This window comes from Carya illinoinensis, chromosome 1 (assembly GCF_018687715.1).
Source record: "Carya illinoinensis cultivar Pawnee chromosome 1, C.illinoinensisPawnee_v1, whole genome shotgun sequence".
NCBI lineage: Eukaryota > Viridiplantae > Streptophyta > Magnoliopsida > Fagales > Juglandaceae > Carya > Carya illinoinensis.
Genome location: NC_056752.1, coordinates 8,159,919 through 8,183,970, shown reverse-complemented (window position 1 = coordinate 8,183,970; position 24,052 = coordinate 8,159,919). Strand labels below are relative to the sequence as shown.

Here is a 24,052-nt window from a genome sequence, read left to right as displayed (position 1 = left end):
AATGCATGCGTGCAGGTAACGTGTCAGCCATGCACAAGTAATTCCAACATAGCTAATGGGCTTCTCAATCTTCGCTGCTCCAGGTAAAATAGTAATTCCATCTATCCTACAAACAACTAAGGCCTCAATAAATCTGTCAATTAGCTGTCAATTCTAACATAGTAATTCCAACATTCTTTCAACACTTTCTGCACAAGTAAAATTAAATCTATCAGATTAAATAAATCAACACTTTCAGCCTAAATAAAATTCTTTCCAATGCATTGTTAACGAGGTATCAATATAGGCTTTGTCCATATCAGTACATGCGTGCAGGTAACGTGTAAGCCATGCTTTCAATTCATTAAAAAAACATTACTGATAAGTATTAAATAAATCAACCTCTTCCAGTCAGTTTCCAAATGTCAGCCATGCTTCCATCGTATTAAAAAATAACGAATCTAACTAATAAATTAAAAAATCAAAACCCAATGTAGCTAATAAAAAAATCAAAACTGAGAATCATGCTTCCAGCCCACTAAAAGCATGATCACTGATGATTATTAAATGCATGCGTGCAGGTAACGTGTCAGCCAAGCACAAGTAATTCCAACATAGCTACTACCATACTACCATACAATAGTAATTCCATCTGTCCTACAAATAAACTACGGCCTCAATATATCTGTTAATTAGCTGTCAATTCCAACATAGTAATTCCAACATTCTTTCAACATTTACTACTAGCTTGTTTCGTGTAGTTGGTTTGGTGTTTTCTTTAGAGGTACATATTTCCTTAAGTGTGTTATTTCTTGGTTCTTCTCTCTTCTCTATAGAACAGTGCACTTTAAAATGGCCTTTATGACTTATTTTTGGTTTACTGTATGCTGGTTGTGAGAACTAATTTGATGATTTTTCCCTGAGGTACATATTTTTCCATTGTTTACTGTAGTACTTATTATTTTCTGTGAATTTTTTTCAGGTATTGTTGGTTGGAGACTTTCAGAGTTTTACACATCTCTGGTTTTTATCTTTGTAAGTATATAGTGTGGTTTACTTTGTTATTTTTAATACTCTTGTGTATTCTTACAGTTTGTGGGTCGAAGTGTGGACTGTGCATGAACTGTGTTTCAAATTACTCTTATACTCTTATTATAAATAAGGAAGTTTAAACACACTGTTAAACACACAATATCTTATTTCTATTTCTTAATTCTTATGCATCTAAATGTATAAAAACTTTTAAAGAAACTGTAAACAAATGGAACAACAGTTTAATCATATGCCACCAAAAAAATAAATGAGATCAATTAAATTGAAAAATGAAAAAGATTTCTATTTCTTAATTCTTATGCATCTAAATGTATAAAAACTTTTAAAAAAACTGTAAACAAATGGAACAACAGTTAAATCATGTGCCACCAAAAAAATAAATCAGATCAATTAAATCGAAAAATGAAAAAGAGAATAAAACAATTACACGCAAACCAAAATAATCTGCCTATACATAGGTATAAATAAGGAAGTTTAAATTATCAAATATGAATGACCCACAAACAGAAGAAATAATGCATGGATACTACTTCAAAGAAACCATCACAAAGGGATGCCCATGCATCGAGCTACATGTAATGAGTAACTCAAATTCTATGTTTCACAGAAAACAACAAGCTGCAGAAATTGTACAGAATCATGAAATGACTTGTACATGATTTGTGATAGTCAGGACGATACATCTTCTAGAAGATATTCTAGAAGATCTAATTGCCATGAAATTAGTATTTATGAGCTGTAGGCACTAAAATTAGCATTTATGCTAATTTTAACATTCACCTTGTTACCCACTACCAAAATCCTCATCATCATAACATAACCCATGCCTTCCATCCTAATTATTTCTAACTCTAATAAAAAGAAAAGAAGGAAAAATAAAAAATAAAAAATAAAAAACAGAGCTTTACTCGAATCTACATTTTTTTTATATATAATTTTCTGATCTAAATAGTTTTTTATAATTTGAATATAGAGACCTCACTATATTAAATATTATTGGTAACCCTGATATTTAAAATTATAAAAAGTTTTAAATTCACTCTACTTCCCTATCAAGGGTAGAAACAATAGGCCAGAGAAAATGACCTATGGAAGTGGTGGATCAAGCATTCATAGGAAGCATACCTACTTTAAATAAATAAATAAATAAAAAAGAAATCAAAGATTAAGCAGATTAGACTCAAGCTGGATGAATGAGTTTTTAATTTTGTTATGCTTTGCCACCAAATAAAAAACAAATTAATTAATTTTTTTTTTTCCAAATTTTGGGAATAATATGGCTAGGCAGGAAGGAGACATCAATCCACATTCACAGCTCGTGTGAATGGACCAATGCATGTTTCTCCACACTTTTCCTGCTTAGATGCTGTGTAGAGAATCAATCATACTGGTCAATCCAATGTTGGATTCGGATTGTTCTTAACTCTAAGCTAAGCTATGGATGTAATTTGAGTCATAAAGAACAAAAGAGTACACAACCAAGATAACACAGTGACTGGGATCAATACAGTTAAAGAGAATTACAGAAACTGTACGGAAGCCTAAAAAACTATTTCAAACGATAATTGATAAAAGAGGAGATGTATAGATTTTCCAGACTTGGACCCAAAAGAGAAGAGTCCACGCAATGATCTAATGTTGTAGAAGCAAAAGAATATCTTCTAGAATTATCAAAAAAAAAAAAAAAGAATATCTTCTAGAAGATGTTAGGTAATAAGCCGAGCATAAATGCTAATTTTAGTGCCTACAACTTCATAATTAGCATTGAAATTAGTTGTTATTTCAATTTTCAACAATACCAACTTGAAAGGACAGATCGATAGGTCCTTTGGGGATAAACTTTTCCTAAAATATAGAAAGGTAGACTTGAACCCGTTAGGGCAACCGGCATCTCCTGAGCTATATCAACACCTAAACAGGTCAAGAGCAGTGAAAGTATTGAACCTTTCTAATAGAGAGTGAGAGATCCGAACCTGAAGTAAAATAAAAGAAACCCATCAATCATGATATACAATAAAAAAGAAACCCAATTTTTTTTTTCAGAAACAAAGAAATCGGATCCTTTAAACAAAAATAAAAAATAAAAATCATACCTTGGATCCTCTACCACAAGATGAAGATGGCCTCACAGATCGGTGGAGATGGGCTCACAGAAGAGGATGTGTGGAGGTGGTTCAATGGAGGAGGTGGGTGACGATGAAGGAGCTCGGGCATGAAGGAAGAAGGAGAAGGAAGAAAAACGAAGAGGAGAAGAAAAATAGAAGAGGGAAAGGGAAGTGAGGTGCAGCGCAGGGAGAAGGGTAAGCGATGAAGCCCTAGGAGATTTCCAAACGACGCCGTTTTCGGCTTAGGGGCTAAGCACCCCTCACTCACACGGGCTGGGCCCTCACACACACCCCGTCGGCCCAACAGAAAAAAAACACAAAAGCCATCAATAAAAGGCCCAATCCGAAAAAAGAACCCAAAAGAATAATCAATAAAATAATTATTTAAAATACAAAAAACATAGCGACATCACATCTAATTATTTCTTAATCTATTTTAATAAAAAAAATCCAACATGCATTATATATACATACAATCTAAAAAAATTTGACACAAGTTTATAAATATAGTTTAATAGAAGTTTCGAGAATAAAGTGAATTTAAATTATACTTAATTACTTGTTGATGAAGAAATGGATCCCTTTTTCAGAATAAAGAAAATACAATAGAGATAGACATTTAGATAATAAAAATAAAATATAGATAAAGTTATAGATACAAATACATATTAAAATGATAAAACCAGAGCTAAACATAGGGAGAGAGAGAGAGAGAGAGACAGAGGCTTAGATATAGATAATAAAAGTATAATATAGATAAAGCTATAGATACAAATACATATTAAAATGATAAAACCAGAGCTAAACATAGGGAGAGAGACAGAGACAGAGACAGAGGCTTACTGAAATGCCAGCGGTGAGGGTTTCATCTGTTAGTTTGCTACATTATGATTTTTTGAATTTGTTAATTTGCTACATTATTAAAAAAAATTATAAAATAATGATAAAACCAAAAACACTTAGGACATTCTTCCTTTCCAAGAAAAGAGAATATAATTTAACATATTTTTGAATTTGTGAATTCACTACACTATTCAAAAAATCAAAATTTATATTTTGATGATAAAATCAAAAACACTTAGGATATTTTATGAAATATCTTTTTCTTTTTAATCTCTTTTTCTATGCAAGGGATGAAAGTTTTCAGTATTTTGAAAATTATTATTATAATAAGTTTTGTTATTGCTAAAAAATGTAATAAATATGCCAAATTCTAAATCTTTTTTCCTAAGTATTTTAGAAAGATTTTGGTTTTTTTCCATTGTTTAATTTATTAATGAAAAGTTAAAAACTTTTTGGTTAATTGTATGCAACCATATTTATTACAACATATATTTTATTCTCTATGCATTAAATTATCGATTGAAATCAATTTTTAAGGGAAGAAAAAAAAATTCAACAATTTATGTATGTGTGTGTGTGCGTGTGTGTATATAATACAATCAAAACTTACAATATTTTTTGTGTCTAAACAGTAATTGTTCTCATCAAGAGATCTAAATATATAAAAGACTCTCTATTGTTCACTTCAAGACCTGTAAGTGCCTTTATATATATATATATATATATATATATATATATATATATATATTATATATCTGTTTTTGCTGGTCCCTGCTTATAATTTTTTTGCGAGTACTTGCTTTGAATAGCAAATTAATTTTGAGAAATATTTTATTCAATAATTTTGATATGTGATATCAATCTGTGCCTTTTATAAGTTCCATTTTCATGGTATTTTTTCATTCCATGTATTATTTTGTTATCTTCATTTCCTTGTTGATTTAAAGTATAAATAATTTGGTTGTATGTATTTTTCAACATATGAATCAACGAAATTGTTTATAGCATTTAAAATGCATCATGAATGTATGGATTTCGCATTAAGCAGTTGTTATTTATTCATTTAGTTTTGGTTGTGTGGAAGAGTATCCAACTTTTGGAAGAACCATTTGCTTCGTTAACATAATGAGAAGTGGTAAGATTGTGTTAATAAGTTATGTAGCATTTGTTTTGAAATAGTAATATTAATTTTGTTAAAGTTAAGTTTGGAGACTATTTTTTGAAGATCATAGAAAACAACGAGCGAAGAATATCCCGTATAAAGATTTACCAGAAGAGAAAAAGGAAGAACTTCGTAGAAAACAGAGAGAAAGATATGCTAAAAAAAAGCATCTAGCAGCAATTCCCTCCAATTAAAAGATTTAACTTCATTTGGTAGTGATCAACTGACTACATCAATTGATGAACTTTCAAATGATGATGTCCAACATATAAACATCATTCAAGACTTTACTGTTCTACAAAAGGTGTCAAAGAGACACCGAATTTTCGATGCTGATGTTGACATCGGTGAATTGATTTCATCTCATGAAGTATGTGTCCCTCCTGGCGTAAATATCTCTGCGATTGATTCAGAGGCAACTTCATCATTACACAATGTGACAGATAGTTCTAATTGTCCGAGTGATTCTATGGATTTTCTGATACATAAATCAGGAAATACATACATAGATGAAACAACCATCTCTAATCAATTTCCAGTTCAACAGGTTTGCCTGAAATTATTTTGTCATCTTTATTATTCAAACATCGTTATATTCTTTTTCATTGAAATTTGAGAACATTCTATTCAAATAGGCTCCATGTGTTGTTCGGGAACAATCAAGTTTTGAAACAGCTATACCGCCACCTTGTAGGGGTAAGAAACCAGTATAATTATATTATTCATTCTTCTAATTCCATTATCAACTCTTGCCACTCTTTCAGTAGTGTGCTTGGTTAAACCATTCAAAGAACAATCGATGAGTTTACACCTATTGTCTTATGTTCACTTTTGAACTTAATAGGTGAGGGGCATCACCGCTCTGCTGGACTTAGGCAATTATTACAAGTCGTTCCATCCGAAGCGTATTCTTTGCCATATGTGCCTTGTTGCAGACATTGTAAAGCAAAGCGATTCTATCACGAAACAAACAGATTTTGTTGTGCTGATGGGACAATTTCTTTGGCTACAAATGCTGTCCCTGATCAACTTTATGATCTTTTCACCTCCAACACAGATGAATCTGCGCATTTTAAGACCTATGTTCGGACTTATAATAATAAGTTCGCGTTTACATCTTTTGGAGTTAAATTCGATAGGGATCTTTGCAGACGGAATAGAGGAATTTATACCTTTCAAACTCAGGGACAGATCTATCACTATATCAATAATTTAATCCCTTTAAATGGTCGTCCTTCTTATCTCCAATTGTATTTCTATGATACGGAGCATGAATTAGAAAATCACATTTCTGATTCAGACAGAATGAATCCATCAATTATAGCTCAACTCATCGATATTCTTCGCATCAATCCATATTCTGTGTTTTTCCGGTCTCTTAGTGATTTGCCAAATTTGGAAAATCAAGTAATCCATATAAAATCAGATGCTGGTCTAGATCAACGTGTATTCAATGCTCCGACATCTTCACAGGTTGCAGCAATATGGGTTGAAAATGAAGATGCAGATCAACTAGGAAGACGAGACATTTGTGTCTTTAGTCATTCTGGTGGAAGTCATATAGTTCAATATTATTTTGATTGTTATGATCCACTTCAGTATCCGTTGTTATTTCCTCTTGGCGATACTGGTTGGCATCAAGGCATTCAAAGGGTCAATAGTGGAAGCACATTAACAAGTAATGAAACAATCCGATCAATAGATCCTCACCAATCAATATCAGCAAAAGAATTACTTAGAAGAGAACAGCGAGGTTATAGTATAATCTTAATCTTCTCATTTTGTACTTAGTTTCTAGACGTCCAATTTTGTAATATTTCATTCCCCTACAACTTTTGCAGCATTAAACAAAAAAAGGAAGGATCCAATTGTTTCGTGCCGTGAATATTATTGCTACAAGTTACAAATCAGAGAAAATGTCAGATCAATTTTGTTACTGTCTGATCGTTTATTGCAACAATTTGTTGTTGATATGTATGTTAAGATCGAGACGTCGAGGTTAGATTATTTTCGTAGCAAACAACAACATATTCGATCTGAGTTATATCAAGGTATTGTTGATACCATTACACTTGGGGAAACTGATGCTTCTAATGTTGGAAAACGGATTATTCTACCTTCGTCATTTATTGGGGGTTCAAGAGATATGCGAAAAAGATATATGGAAGCAATGGCTTTAGTTCAGCGTTATGGTAAACCAGACATTTTTTTAACAATGACGTGCAATCCAAACTGGCAAGAAATTTCAAATGAATTACGCCTGCATGAAGAGAGTCAAAATCGGCCTGATTTGGTTGCTCGAGTCTTTCATGCAAAATTAGAAGAATTAAAGGATCGATTATTCAAGCAGCAGATATTTGGAAAAGTCTCCGCATATGTTTATGTTATTGAGCACCAAAAAAGAGGGCTTCCACATGCGCATTTTTTAATTATATTACAGAGGGATTGGAAACTCTATGCACCTGAATCTTTTGATGAGATTGTATCGGCAGAAATACCTGATAGAAATACAAATTTGCACTTGCATAATGCTATTATCAAGCATATGATGCATGGACCATGTGGAGTGTTGAATCCAACAAATGTTTGCATGAAAAGAAATAGTTGTTGCAAAAGTCAATATCCAAAAAGTTTTGCATCAGGTACGACTATTGGAAATGATTGCTTCCCAATATATAAGCGTTCTGACAATGGAATAACTGTCAAAGTGAGAGGCCATAATTTGGATAACCGTTGGGTTGTTCCATATAATCCGTATTTGCTTGCAACATTTGACTGTCACATTAATGTCGAGATTTGTTCTACGGTAAAAGTAGTGAAATATCTTTATAAGTATATTTACAAAGGGCATGATCGTGTTGCTTTCAATTTGCTTTCTGAACAAAACAATCAACAAATTGATGAAATCCAACAATTCCAATCGGCCCGATGGATTGCTCAACCTGAAGCTATGTGGAGAATATATGGCTTCATTGTTAATGAAATGTACCCAGCAGTATATAGCTTACATTTACATCTTGAGGATCAACACCGAGTAACTTTTCGAGCAAATGAAGACTTAATCAATGTTCTCAACTCTGATCGGTCTACAAAATCAATGTTAACAGAATTCTTTGCATTAAACCGGGTAGATGAAAATACCAGGTCATTGTTATACAAAGAATTTCCAGAATTTTATGTTTGGAATCAACAATACAAAGAGTGGACTCGTCGGAAAAAAAAAACTGTTATAGGTCGAATTGTTACAGCAAATCCATTTGAAGGTGAGAGGTATTATCTGTGGATATTGTTAAATCATGTAAGAGGACCTTTATCGTTTGAAGATCTTAGGACAGTTGATGGTGTTGTGGCTCCAATATTTCGTGAAGCAGCAACTATGCACGGTTTGCTACAAAGAGACAGTAGCTTAGAAGATTGTTTACATGAAGCATCTCTATATCAAATGCCGTCCAGTTTGAGGCGACTATTTGCAACTATTTTAGTTTATTGTAATCCAACCAATCCGAGAGAGCTTTGGGAACGTTTTGAGGAAGATATGTCAGTTGATTTTAGGTTGACTGAAGATTCTATGTTGAATGTAAGAATGCAAGTTTTGCGCTCAATCTCTTTTACACTTGAATCAATGGGGAAAGACATTAATTCGTTCCATCTCCTTGATGATGACATTTGTTTTGATGAAGACCAACTCGAGTCTAGGGAAATCGACGATGAATTAGCAGTTGAAATTCCAGAAGAAGATATTGTTGCATCAGAAGCCGTTAATAGTAAACAACGGCATGTCTATAATTCAGTTTTGGGAAAAGTTTTTTCTAATGAAGCTGCTACATTCTTTGTTGATGGCCCTGGTGGGACAGGAAAGACATTCCTGTACAAGGCACTTCTTGCCGCAGTGAGATCAAGAAAATTAGTTGCACTTGCAACTGCTTCATCTGGTGTTGCAGCATCTATCCTTCCTGGAGGTCGAACAGCACACTCGCGCTTTAAGATTCCACTGGATACTGATGAACATAGCATGTGTTGTGTTAGTAAACAAAGTGACCTTGCAAAGTTACTACGTGTGGCAAGGTTAATTATATGGGATGAGGCCCTTATGTCAAGAAAACAACATGTAGAAGCATTAGATAAAATGCTACGAGACATTAATGATTCAGAGTTAACATTCGGTGGAAAAGTTGTCGTTTTTGGTGGAGATTTTCGCCAGGTTTTACCTGTGGTTCGTAAAGGAACAAGACAAGAACATGTTGATGCCAGTTTGGTTTCTTCTTATTTGTGGCCTACATTGATCAAGTTTCATTTAACTGAAAATATGCGAGCAAGATTAGATCCAGCCTTTTCAGAATATGTGTTAGGATTGGGCAATGGAATGCCACCAATCACAGTTGATGAAACTATAAAAATTCTTGATGGCATGCTTGTTCCGTACGAAGATGACTGTACTTCTTTGGATCATTTAATAGATGCTGTTTTTCATGATATTCATGAATATTCAATAAATATTTCAGCTATGATGAATCGGGCCATATTAACTCTAAAGAACAGTTATGTTGATGAAATAAATGCATTACTAATTCATAGATTTCCTGGTGAGCTTAAGCAATATTATAGCTTTGATGAAGCAATAGATGCATCTGAACAATCAGTTATGGAGGATTTTTTAAATACTCTAACCCCAAATGGACTTCCTCCTCATGAATTGTTATTGAAGATAAACTGTCCTATCATGCTACTTAGAAACATTAATCCTTCAGAAGGATTATGCAACAGAACACGTCTAATTTGTCGGGTTTTTGATCGAAATGTCATTGATGCAGAAATCGCAATTGGGCACCACAGCGGAAAAAGAGTTTTTATTCCAACAATCCCATTCTTACCAAATGTTGATGAAAATAGTGGATTCCCATTCAAACGAACTCAATTCCCTATCAGATTAAGTTTTGCAATGACTATAAATAAGTCACAAGGGCAAACATTGGATTTTGTTGGAATATATTTACCTCAACCTGTTTTCTCACATGGTCAATTATATGTGGCTCTATCAAGAGCAAAGACTGCATCTACGGTAAGGATTTTACTATGACCAGTGTCAATTGAACGATCAGAAAAGAACTGCACAAAAAATATTGTCTATACGGAATTATTAAGATTAGCATCTTCAGATTAATGTTAAATGGGTAATGATTCAATTGTATAATTTCAGTTTAATTACTTTAACAAAATTGTGCAGTTAATAGAATTTTCTTTTCTGTATATTTAGTATTGTGTTTTTTAAATCATTATACTCTTAAATTGTCTTTGTAATTTTTTTTTTTAATTTAGTATTGGGTTTACTATAATTACACATTTAATATCTTTGTGTGTGAACAGCTTTAAAGATGCGGACGGTTTATACATCGATAAAAGATATCACTCCAAGTACAAGAGACTGGAAAATCAAAATGATTGTGGCAGAGAAATCACCCAAATGAACAGGCCAACGCTCACTAGTGAAGTATCAAAGCCTAACATTAATTGATCCAGAGGTATGGTATTTATCTCTATCTATTGTCTTATATTTTTTTTAATGGATTAAAAACTGGAAAATGATTTTGTTATTTTTGCATTCTATCTATTAAGTTTTGTTTTTATTTTTTATTTTTTTACTACTAATTTGTTGGGTCTTTTGATGTTTGACTTTTTAAATCTTTGGCTTCCTTATATAACTGTCGATGATGTTTTATTAATTTAGTTATCTTCCTGTAATACATTTAAAAACAAAAATTTTACACATAACTCAAAACAATTTAAAATCAAAGAAAATCATTATACTCAATTATTTATTACAATTTATTTTTTGTAAATTATTCGTTACAATGTTTTATATTATACAAGGAAATTGGCTGCAGGCTACGATATTTGATAAGGATATTGATTCGCGAAAAGATACTTTGCATATTTTCCAGTCATATTACATCGGTAATGCATATGTGAAGCCATTGGATCCGAAATATAGAATTGAAACACATGAATATCAATGGATCTTGAATGCTAAAACGATAATTGAGGAAGTTCCAAAGGATGAAGAACAATTGGAGCCGCCAAAGTACCAATTCATTCCGTTTAATGAATTAGATGCTTACAAGAATTCAATTGCAGAAATAGGTAATTCACTCTTTATTTTAAAATATTTAATTATCAATATACTAAAAATTTAAATCTTATTTGTCAGATATTTTAGCTGTTGCAATCAAAATCAAGCCATGTAGAGAGATAACTTCAGCGCATGGATCAACAACTATTCAAGAGATATATGTTATCGATAAGGGTAAAAATATTTTTTGAGTAGTTCACTCTTTTTGAATTATGTTTCAATTTTTATTTCTTGCATATTCTGCTAATTCTTTTTTTATTCCAATTTTGTAGCTTAAACCCCATATGTTTAACTATGTGGGGTCGATTTGTGCAAGATGAATGCAAAAAAATTTCAGAGATAATTGAGACGAAGCCAGTTATACTTGGAACAAAAATAAGAGTTGGTTCATATAATGGTATTTTTAATAATTAACAATCTTATATTTTCTTTTACATTGTATATGCTTGCATTAATTATGATGCCTATTTCTAATGAAGGATTATCTCTATCATCACGTCCGAAAAGTAAATTTATGATCAATCCTGTTATTCCTGAGGCAACTTCATTGCACGAGTGGTAATCATCATAAATAAGTAATTATTTGTTTCATACAATTTGAATATTGAAATTTTCATATTTTTATTTCTTATATTGTATTTGTTTTTATGAATTTTAAGGGCGGCGATTAATGATTTATTACTCAAGAGTATTATTGCAAAAAGTTTGACATACCCATCTGCATCTCTATCTTCTGTTGGCATTCGGAAAATAATCAAGAATTGTGATGTTGTTGAGTTCATCAAAAGTTTGCAACCCATGGCGGTAAAATCCTATTTTTAGTAACAGATTTAAATATTTATACAATCAATTCTTCTAAAAAATTGTTTCTAATGTGATGCAGAAAACAAAATTTTGGATAAAGACGAAGATAATTGTGGTTGATTTGCGCCAGATATTTTTTTACATGTCATGTATTGGCTGTAATAAAGGAACTGGATATGATTACAATGATACATTCCTTTGTTACCATTGCAAACACCAAAGCATTTCCCAACCACGGTATGTATTTTTCAAATTTTTTGTTTGATAATTTATGTAATAGATTTAATATATAACTTTTATTGATACTAACTTAAAATGATATTTCCAACAAATTTATAGTTGCCGAGCATATGTTGAACTCGACGATGGTACAGGAAGACTATCTGCTGTCATGTTTGGTAAAGTTATAGAAGAAGCATTCGATTGTTCGACAGTAGAACTTATGAATCATACTGGAGATGTACGTCTTCTTATTCTCCATTCGCTTTATTGTTGCAAGTAGAAAAGTCTATCTCAAAATTTTTAACATATTTAGTGCATTATATATAAATCCATTGAGGTTTATATTAAAAAAACTTTTAAAAGTAAATTATAACAAAAATCGTTAAAATTGATTTAAAAACATTGCATTAACAAATTTGTGTTAATTTAGAAGACATAAATTTTTAGCATCTAAGTTATTTAAATTTTTATTAATTATGCAATTATAATTAAAAATTTCCTTTACAGGAACATTTGTCATATATAGAAAATTTTGTGGCACAAGTTTCACAGAATGAGTGGAAGGTTGAACTTTTAGTAGATCTCGATCGACTCAACCAAAAGCAGTACAAGAATTTCAATGTTATCTCTATCGAAGCTGTGCAGGATGACACAAAATGATGAATCAGAGTAAAAGCATCAAATGACTTATATTTTGAACTGATGTTTTTGTTGAGCTCGTATTAAACTTATCACATGTGTTGGACTAAGTTATGTTTTGAACTAATGTTTTTGTTGGGCTTGTATTAAACTTATCACATGAAATTTTGCTAAAACTATCAATGTTATAAATATGTGTTAGACTACATCATATTTTGAACTAATACTTTTATCTTTTAATCTATACAAGCATGTAATTATTATACTATACTTAATTATCATTATCTTAAATATTAGTTAGATTTCACAACTTTTTCTATAAGTTTTAAATTATTGATTGAAATAAATTTTTTTATAAAATATATACTTTTCTTTTAAATAATTATTTCATTAAACTAGAGCAACGTGCAATATAATACCTAGTAATATATATGTACATGTATGCACTAAACTGGGTTTTCTGAAGGTCATAGACAGCGGCAACATGAACCCAGAGGGAAGACGCACAGTGCATGGGCTGGCTAATATATGTACATGTCTGATAGGTATTTGGGTTTGGGCCCTTATGTGGGTCTTGTGGGTTTTCTTTGGGTCCTATCATGGGCTTAACAAATGAGTTGGACCGTATAATGGTCCAAACCTTATTTTTGGGCTTGCCTATATTTTCTTGTGCCTAGTCACTTCAAAACTTTAATGGGCTATCTAAAATTTCAAAATGAGTCCAAACCGTCCAATAAATATTTTTGGGCTAGAAATTAAATTCTTGAGATAGTACTCAATACATATGGGCCCACTTGCTCTATATATATATTAAAATCTCATAAAATCCCCCGTAATAAATTTTGGGATTGCGGTCTATTCAAAATTATCTAATAAACCTCATGGCTTCGGAAAAATTGCCCTAGTTTAGGCCCAATAATATTCCATCCCTAGAAATACTGAACTGGTCATTACAACTCTTTCTCGAGTCGAGGATTCTTTTCTATCTAAAATCAATGGAGACCAAAAGACATGAATTTATAAACCGAGTAGTAATGTTTGAAGTTAGGTAATGAAAGAAGCCTAGGTGTTTAAGTTGGAAACGCTAGGTTGGGCGGCAAAGGATTGCATATTGGAGATAATATCAAATCAAGAATTTTATTTGATTATTATCCTTATTTAATTTTCATAATTATCAAATCATGAGATTGGATTTTCATAATGATGAGAATATTTACATTATTTAATCTTTATGTAACTTCTCTATAATAGGAACCTATATTTTATATTTAATCACAACTGATAATAGCAAGAATGTAGCCATCAAAGCCTCTCTTCCTAATTCTTCTTGCTTCTCCATTTCAATTTCCATTATATTTTAATTTTTATCATGATACTAAAACTCTTGGCTAATGCCAGGCTGGCTAGTACATTTTCTTTAAAAAAAAAAAATATTAAAAAATTCTATTCTCAACTCTGTGTATAGAACACACCTAATGAAGTACTTACATAATATTTAGAAGATAAAATTTAAAATTTGAATTTTACAAATCAAATATTACTATTCAAGTGATATAGATGATATGCTAAACATACTAGCTTGAGAATAAATCAATAACTCTTTCTTTTAAAGCTCTTCCAATAGCTTTATCTCCCACATAATTTTCATTTACTGTTCGACTATGTTTCATTTCAAATCCACGCATTTGGAATATCTTTATTAGTTGTAAGCCATTTCATTGGATTTTCTTGGTCTATTATGAGCATTGTTTGAAGCCTTAGACCCAATCATGATGTTTTGATTTTGGTCATATATTTTACTAAGACCATATGTAACTCATTATCGGCTCAATCTTTCGGCCTATTGTTAGCTCTTTGTTGGATTTGGCTCATTATCAACCTATTGTTGGCCATAACTTTAGATTTGATAATCAATATACAGATATGAATGCAATATTCAAATTTCAAACTCAACATTTCAAAATTATCCACCTTGAGTCTAATGAGAATATTAGAGATAATAGTAAATCAAGAATTTAATTTGATTATTATCCTAATTTTATTTTTATAACTATCAAATCAAGTGATATTAGATTTCAACAATAATAAAGATATATATTTACCTTATCTATTCTCTATATAACTTCTATATAAATAGGGATTTATGTTTTTTATTTAATCATAATTGAGAATAGAAAAGATATAATCATCCCCTCTCTCATTCTTCTCTTTTCTTTTTTATATTTTCTATTATTTATATCTATTCTATTATAATAAGTGACTATTTAATTGCTATAATAACTTTTCTTATTTTTCCGTTTTTTTATTTTTTTATTTTTTCCGTTATGTCTATTAAGTTCGTTACTTTCTTGTTTTAGGGATACAATTATCTTTTTCCATCTCTTTTTTATTCCCAATTTCCCCTCTCCTCTCATCTTGAACCTCTTTCCCACTCTTCGATGTCTACTTCTCTACCTACCTTCCTTAAATCCTTCATCTCACATATTTTTCTAAAATACTCAGATTTTAATCTAAGTATAAATGTTTATATATGTAGGAAAAAAATAGGTAATAAAAAACAAGAAGTACAAAACGAAAAAAAAAAAAAATCCCCACAAAGAAAAACACTCGAATCTAAATAAGATTTGTTTAAATATGTCGAGATTAAAAAAAAAATTATATCAAAATACATTATTTGGATTCATCATTTAACATCTAAAAAAAATCTCAAGTTTTATGCATTTTTTTAGTGTGGTGATAATATTTATTTTGGTAATAAAAATGTTATTTTTATGTGTCTATATTATTCTAATTTATTTTAACTTTAATTTTAAACAATCTTTTTATTTGATATTTAAAAAATTAAATTATTTATTATATTTTATATATAATTTTAAAAAAATTATAATAATAAAATAAAATATGATAAAATTTACCCTTTCAATGTCCAACTCTTTGTCGAGCTGAGGATTCTTCTCTGCCTTGATTTATATCTGAATTCAACGGTCCATGGAGACCAAAAGACAATAATTTATAGAGTAGTATCGTCCGAAGTGATGTGGTGAGACCGTGAGAGAAGTCTAGGTGTTTTAGCTGGAAAAGCTAGGCTAGCTACATCTCGAGAAAGGCATGTACTATTGCATGGTGCACGTGAAGCATAAGGAACAAGTGTGGCAGATCATTATGCATGGCCGTATGGACACGCCAGCAATCTTTCTATTTAGTACCATCCGTCGGTAGTGCATAGGTTGCATTCAGGTTTGGCACCGTATGTTCAATGTCTTTCTCAAGACGTAACTTTGGTTCGTTTGGTTTTATATATTTTTTTTATCCAAATTTAGAAAATATTTAGATTGAGAGAATTTTTTTAAAATTCACAAAAGGAAATTCCAGTCATCTAATATTTGTCTACATCTTTACGACAGCAAATAATAATTGTTCATTTTTTTTTTTAAATCAAGTGTAATATACCGTCAGATCATTTAAAAAAAATAATTTATATAAACTTTAAATAGACAAATTTTATACAGACTTTTATAGAAAAGTATAATCCATCTTAATCTTAAAAAAGTACTTATTATTACTCGAAGAAAAATTGATTATCGATCTATGCCTTTACATACAATTTTACCAATCAAAACTGGCCACGACAATTTCTTATTGATATTTTAAATTGTGATCATGTATCGAGTAGGAGTAGAAAAATCCAAAAGATAAAATTGAGAATTGATTCAAAACTTGTTTGATTATACAAATTATAAGACGAGATAAAAATTAAAAATTGAATATAAATAAAATATTATTAGAATATAAATTTTTAATTTTAATTTTATTTTAAAATTTAAAAAAGTTGAATATTTATTATATTTTATGTAAGAGTACAAAAATTGTAATAATTATATAAGATTATATGAGATGAGATGGAATAAAATAATTTAGTTTGTATAACTAAATTAGATCTTAATGATTAAGTGCATGTTTGGAATTGCGGTAGAAAATATTACTTTTAACTTAAAGTTTATAGCTTAGAGCTTAACACAATAAGCTTTACTATTAAAAAGTTATTTATTGTTTGGGATCTGTATGTCTATAACACTTTTAAACATACTAATTTGTTTGGAAATAAATTTAAAAAGCACTTTTTGACATAAAAAATACATAAAAAGGCATATACTTGATAAAAATAAAATATTATAATAAAATAATAACAAAAATAGTCTAATAGATTTTTCAATAATTATAATGAAAAAGAAAATTTTTCAACGATGCATAAGTGATAGGAGAAGAATGAAAAATATTGATGGGCAAAGTCTTGAGTAGATTATACGGGAATAATAAAAAATATAAATTGGCAAAATTATCATTGTGTTAAAATGATGAGGGTCATTTCGTAATGTACATAGCACGGTAAAATAGAGATTATTTTTTCTAAAGTGCTTCTGACAAAAAGCATCACTTTGGTACTTTTGTTGAAACGTAGTTTTCTGCTTTTTCTTAGTTTAGAAGTACTTTAATGTAAAACTACTAAACAGATAAATTTTGTCATATAAGCACTTTATACCATACTACCGCACTTTTTAGACCTCCCACTGCAATCCCAAACAGGCCCTAACTATTTCAAGAAAATGATTAAAACTTTTGAGACAGTTTATTCGAGCCGAGATTTTTTTAAGCTCGGTTTGGAACCCGGTTAAGCAAGTCTAAGATGTGGCTTTTGACTTGGGTTTTACTTAGGCTGAAAATTACATCACGGGCAGGTACAGATAGTACAGTTGGGCAAGTTTGAGGAGTGAGATGAGATGATAATTTTGTAAATAGTAGTAAAATAGTTTCTTAAGAATAGTAAGATAGTTTGAGTTGAGTATTTTTTATATTTTGATAAATGAGAGAGAAAAGATTAAATAAAAAATATTATAAAATTAAACTATTGTAAGAATATAGTTTTATAATATTATTTTTATTTGAGAATTTGAAAAAGTTAAAATTTTTTTATTATTACTATTCTAATGTATTTTAACTTTAATTTTAAACAATTTTTTTATTTGATATTTAAAAAATTAATTAATTAATTATATTTTATATATAATTTTAAAAAAATTATAATAATAAAATAAAAATGAGATAAAATTTACCCTTTCAATATCAAACTCTTTCTCGAGCTGAGGAATCTTTTCTGCCTTGATTTATCTCTGAAATCAATGGTCCATGGAGACCAAAAGACAACAATTTATAGAGTAGGACCGTCCGAAGTGATGTGGTGAGAAAAGTCTAGGTGTTTTAGCTGGAAACGCTAGGCTAGCTGCAGGGAGGCAAAGGCATGTATTATTGCATGGTGCACGTGAAGCATAAGGAACAAGTGTGGTAGATTATGTATGGTAGCGTGGACAGGCCAGAAATCTTTCTATTTTACCATCCGTGGGTAGTGCAGACGTTGCATTCAGGTTTGGGACCATATGTTCAATGTCTTTCTCAAGACGTAACTTTGGTTCGCTTGGTTTTATATATTTTTTTATCCAAATTTAGAAAATATTTAGATTGAGAGAATTTTTTTAAAATTCACAAAAGGAAATTCCAGTCATCTAATGTTTGTCAACATCTTTACGACAGGAAATAATAATTGTTCATTTTTTTTTTTTAAATCAAGTGTAATATACCGTCAGATCATTTTAAAAAAAATAATTTATATAAACTTTGAATAGACATATTTTATACAGACTTTTATAGAAAAGTATAATTCATCTTATTGATATTTTAAATTGTGATCATGTATCGAGTAGGAGTAGAGAAATCCAAAAGATAAAATTGAGAATTGATTCAAACCTTATTTGATTATATAAATTATAAAGCGAGATAAAATTAAAAATTAAATATAAATAAAATATTATTAAAATATTAAATTTTATTTTTATTTTTATTTTGAGATTTAAAAAAATTGAATATTTATTATATTTTGTGTAGGAGTACAAAAATTATAATAATTATATAAGATTATATGAGATGAGATGAAATAGTTTAGTTTGTATAACTAAATTAGATCTTAATGATTAATTATTTCAAGAAAATGATTAAAACTTTTGAGACAGTTTATTCGAGCCGAGATTTTTTTAAGCCCGGTTTGGAACCTGGTTAAGCAAGTCTAAGATGTGGTTTTCGACTTGGGTTTTACTTAGGCCGAAAATTACATCACGGACAGGTACAGATAGTATAGTTGGGCAAGTTTGAGGAGTGAGATGAGATGAGAATTTTGTAAATAATAGTAAAATAGTTTTTTAATAATAGTAAGATAGTTTGAGTTGAGTACTTTTATATTTTGAGAAATGGGAGAGAAAAAATTAAATAAAAAATATTATAAAATTAATATATTGTAAGAATATAGTTTTATAATATTATTTTTATTTGAGAATTTGAAAAAGTTAAAATTGTTTTTTATTTTTTATTTAAAAGTTTGAAAAAATTATAATAATTAGCTTGAAAAAGTTGTAATAATTAGTTTAAAAATTTTGTATTTGAATTATATTTGAGATTAATAAGTGATAAAATAAAATGAGATTAAATAAGAATTCAAAAATTTTATATGTAGTCATTCTTGCATACTCTTTTGTACACTCCACCGATTTAATTGGTTATGTATTAAAAAAATTGATGGAGTTAATCACATTAGTGGAGCGCGCAGGAAATACGTAAAAATGATTGTATGTAGCATTACTTATGAGGAGTGAATTTTGTATTTTATCCCATGCCCCAAACCTGCCCTAAAACTCAATACCTATAACCTAGTTTCTATTTAAAAAAGAAAGAAATGATAATTACAATCATGAGTTTGTAAATACTGTACAATCATTTTGAAAAAAATGAATAAATATAGAATCTACATGAAAAAATAATTAAATTTTTAATAATAAATTACACTCTCTTTCAAAATGACTATACAACATCTATACAATCTTTAATTGTATGTAATATTTCTCTTAAAAAAAATTAAGTTTACTTACAAAACACCGCTGTTTTATTTTTAATGCCCCCCGGGGCGATCTATATTTCTCTCTCTCTACTTTCTAATATTCTATACTTGGGACTTTTGGTAGTAGCCCAGCTTCTTCCATGCTTTTTCCACTCCAACGCAACATGATTTTCATCTGCACTTTTCTTGATTTCTTGATTTTACTAAAATAAAAAATATGATTTTAAATTTAATTAGAATGAACTTAAATATATATATTTTTTCAAAAAAAGTTAAATCCGGAATCCGGGTTTCCAAGTTTTCAAAGCCCGTCCGGGTTTTGGCCCAAGTCACAATTCAAATATATCCAGACGAGAACCCAAGCCAGATTTGAATCCCGGGTTCTGGATTGGGTATATCTGGATTTCCAGTCCAGAACTCGGATGTATAGCCCTATAATTAAGGCTCAATTAGTTGCTTTAATTATTTTATATCTTCTATTTGCAACAAATTTATTAATGTTGTATGTGAAGAATTTTCTATATCTACAACAATAACAAATCAAAGTGAAATGCTCGTGAATTCGTCTAAAGTAAAAAAATCTCCTTGAATGGTCCAGCACCACTTTGCCAACGCTACTTTGCAACATAGATTCCTACATGAGTTTATCATGACTTGGCGTTGAATAAAAGTTCAACCCCTAAATCCATGTCCCAGCAACTAGTATTCCTAAAGCCATTGTAGGAGTTACTCGCAATTAAAATACACATCGATAAATATGATTGAAAATGACAAAATTTAAGACAAATAGCGGCATCATTTAAGCACGAAAACTATATGCAAACAAAAAGAATAACTGCAACTCTTTTGCTGGGACAGATAAAAACATAAAAACAAAATTTTAGTGCATATATGTGCAAGTAGCACTTGGGTAAGAGGTGTTTAATTGATCATGAGTTTTGTTATGTACAAGCAAAGTCGCGTATTAATCTGCGTATCAATACTGATTCTTTCATATTCAAAATTTAAGTTAGTACTATTTTCAATAAAATCTATTTTTTAACTAATCACATTAGATTGATGCACATATTAGTACACAGTTGTACTTGTAACTAAATTTTTTCTTAATTCAAAACTTTGAACCAAAATATATACCAAATACAATCAATCATTCCCCTCCTCGTCTCCTATAGAACAACTGCAAGACAGATGCACATAACTACAAATGGACACCAATAATTACACTCATGACTAGTACCGAACTGGAACTAATATTTTAACAAAAGCAAGACAAATATTCAACCTCTGCACTGGCCACTGGAGAATAACTGTAAACTTATTTGCCGTCTATCATATATTAGTTTTCGTACAAAATGACCAACTAACTAATAAACCATCATCAATTTGACTTGGCTAGAGATGTGGTATTCAGTCACAAAACGTAAATACCTCAAAGGCCAGAGATAAGTCCCTATTCATCCACTAAGAGAAAACATTAAACACTAGTCTGAAAACAATTACTAGAATGGTAATACCTTGAATAATTGATGGTATTGTTTGAACTCCAGCTAGATATTTGATAAGATAGGGAAACAGCTCCAACAGCAATATGATGAGGTTTGAATTGAAGCCACAATGAGCTTCGAAGCCTACAAAAAAAAAAAAAAAAAAAAAAAAACTATCAACTTTAGAAGGTGATAGTAAAGTAGCGGTACATGCACCATAAATCAGAACATGAATAGTCAAACCTACCATATGAGGCAACACAAAAGAGCATTCATTCCCTCGTACAACGAAACATACATTATTTCCACATTGCCAAAATTATGTCAGCTACAAATATATAATAGTCATATATCGAAAAAGCTAAAAAAAAAATAAGACAATGTAGTCAACCATTAGTTTCAAGTCAAAAGTTATTTTCCTTACCAACTAAAAATGCAACAGTTCAGGTAGAATAGTATCCAAGAATTTCTGCAGGACTGCTGATAGAGTACCAAAACTATAACAAACAAGTTGTACTCATCTAGTGAACACAACAAACTCCCTGGAGAAATTTTGTTGCAGGCTTTTAATTCCAGAGACATGCAATTCAAACAAGAAAGCAAATACCAACATCCTCTACTTCTGGACAGGCTGGTTAACTCGCATGCTTTCATGCTAATGCGGCATACATTTAACAACTATAGAATACAACCCAAAATCTTTATTGGAGGGAGTATTGTAGCTAGGCATATATATATAACAAAACAAGCATCATTTTATATCAAATTGAATAAAACATTAGGTTCAAGTTCTCACCAATACAAACAAATTCATGACTGAGAGGGAGGTTTTGAAGCCCTATAAAAATATTATGCAAACAAAAACACTTCTTTTGCCACAAGATTCTGACCAGTTCAAACACCCAAAATATTAAGACATGAACATATGCTTTTCCAACCACCACAACATTCAGACCAGTTTAAGCAAAAAAAAGCTATCTGAAAAATAAAAAATTGAAAGAATCCATAACATGAAATTTACCCTTGTGAAGCACAATAGCCATTGAGGGAAGAGAGAATATTGATCTCGGCAGTCTAGGGAAAAAATTGAATCCTCAAAATCCAAATAGTCTTTGTTGCTACAAGAGTTGATTTCCTCTGCAAATGGTTGAAGACTGTCCAAGCCCAGTGTTCCTACTTCCTTGGTTGAAAAAAGTTGGAAAAAATGGAACGTAAATAAAAAAAAAAAACATAGAGAAGGGAAGATAGGGAGTGTTTGGTGAGGGAAGAGAGAAAGTGAGATAAAGAGAGGGGGAGGGAGAAAGGAGAAGGTACAATGATGGAGAGAAGGAAGAGAAAGAAGAGAAACAAAAAGGGAAACTGAAAAACGAGAGAAGGAAGAAGATGATTGTTGGGAATAGGGCTGTAATTGAGCCGAGCCGAGCTGGTTTTTGGCTTGTCGAGCTCGGCTCGACTCAAAATACTTGAACTCGAGATTTTTTTTTAAATTTTTGTTTGACCTCAATTCGATAAGTTAAAATTTCAATTCGAGCTCGAGATCGAGCTCGTCCTACAAACGAGTTTGAGTCGAGCCGAGCTCGACCTCGAACTCGACCTCGAATTGTTTTTTTTAATATGATTTAATAATTAATAAATTAAATAAATAAAAAAGAACTAATATCAAATTTATACAACTAACAAGTAAAAAAATTTATAAATAATTAATATCTAATTAGTTAATATTTATCCAAAATAACAATATATTAAATGCCTACATATATTATAAATACATACACTTAATATGATAGCATATATCTATTTCATATATGGTTCCCACATACTAGTATATGAAATTATTAAATTTTAAAAACTAATTATTATACAAATTATAAAATATACCTATGAAATATATTCACCATATAGACATAAGTAATTAGAATTACATATTATATATTTAATTATAAAAGTGGTATGCTTATATTATTAGCTAATACATATATACATGCATAGGTGTATGTATATATTTATCAATATATGAATGAGTTTTAATCAAGTCGAGCTAACGAGTCGACTTGAGCATAAATGAGCGAGCCTAAACGAGTCTTAGCCGAGTCGAGTCGAGTTTTGTCAGGTATGTGTCATTTACAAATCGAGCGGGTATCTACTTTTACGAACGGGCCTTTCTTTTTTCATGAGCCGAGTTCGATTCGAGTTTAACCGAGCAAGTACCGAGTGAGCTATCAAATAGACTGGTTCATTTACTGCCCTAGTTGGGAAATATATTTAGATTAAAAAATTGTTTTGGAGATGAATAGTAAAATGCTAAATTGGTGAATAGTTTGGCTATATTGTAGCTCAAAAGTGGAGCATTAGAGTTTTGACTACTCTAATGCATACTACTCTAGTAAAAATTAGGTAAAATTTGACTTGGCACAGGCATTTCGTTATCTTCCATCCTTTCTTCCTAGCCACAAATCATATATGTATATATATATGATTCTTACTCTATTAATTTCGGGACCTCATATTATAATTGTGTTCTTGTTGGTGAAATTACACAATAATATAATGAAAATTACAATGAAGTTAAAATTGAAACGAAGCTAGTTTGGACCGAGGCACATAAATTTCGTTTTCTTTAAGGAGATTCAAACCCTCTGCAGTGTACAAAGTTTCAAATTCACCGATACATTAGAACTATTCTTGACTTGACTC

General features: G+C 30.4%; 1 protein-coding gene across 1 annotated transcript; it reads left to right on the top strand.

The window, feature by feature from the left end:
* Nucleotides 1–55: 55 nt before the first annotated feature.
* On the top strand, nucleotides 56–12,955 carry LOC122302706. The gene is made up of 12 exons (XM_043114138.1): nucleotides 56–83; nucleotides 962–1,014; nucleotides 5,447–5,689; nucleotides 5,778–5,838; nucleotides 5,987–6,895; nucleotides 6,984–10,201; nucleotides 11,025–11,280; nucleotides 11,749–11,827; nucleotides 11,929–12,073; nucleotides 12,153–12,310; nucleotides 12,413–12,533; nucleotides 12,803–12,955. The coding sequence occupies exons 1-12, from the start codon at nucleotides 56–58 to the stop codon at nucleotides 12,953–12,955; spliced, it is 5,424 nt and encodes a 1,807-aa protein (XP_042970072.1).
* The last annotated feature ends 11,097 nt before the right edge of the window (nucleotides 12,956–24,052 follow it).

What these genes read in the sequence shown, in the direction of transcription:
- LOC122302706 (XM_043114138.1), top strand. Translation starts at nt 56, where the DNA reads ATGGGCTTCTCAATCTTCGCTGCTCCAG. An exon ending in CTCAATCTTCGCTGCTCCAG is followed by an intron (nt 84 to 961) that starts GTAAAATAGTAA and finishes AATTTTTTTCAG; the next exon opens with GTATTGTTGGTTGGAGACTT. An exon ending in TATACCGCCACCTTGTAGGG is followed by an intron (nt 5,839 to 5,986) that starts GTAAGAAACCAG and finishes TGAACTTAATAG; the next exon opens with GTGAGGGGCATCACCGCTCT.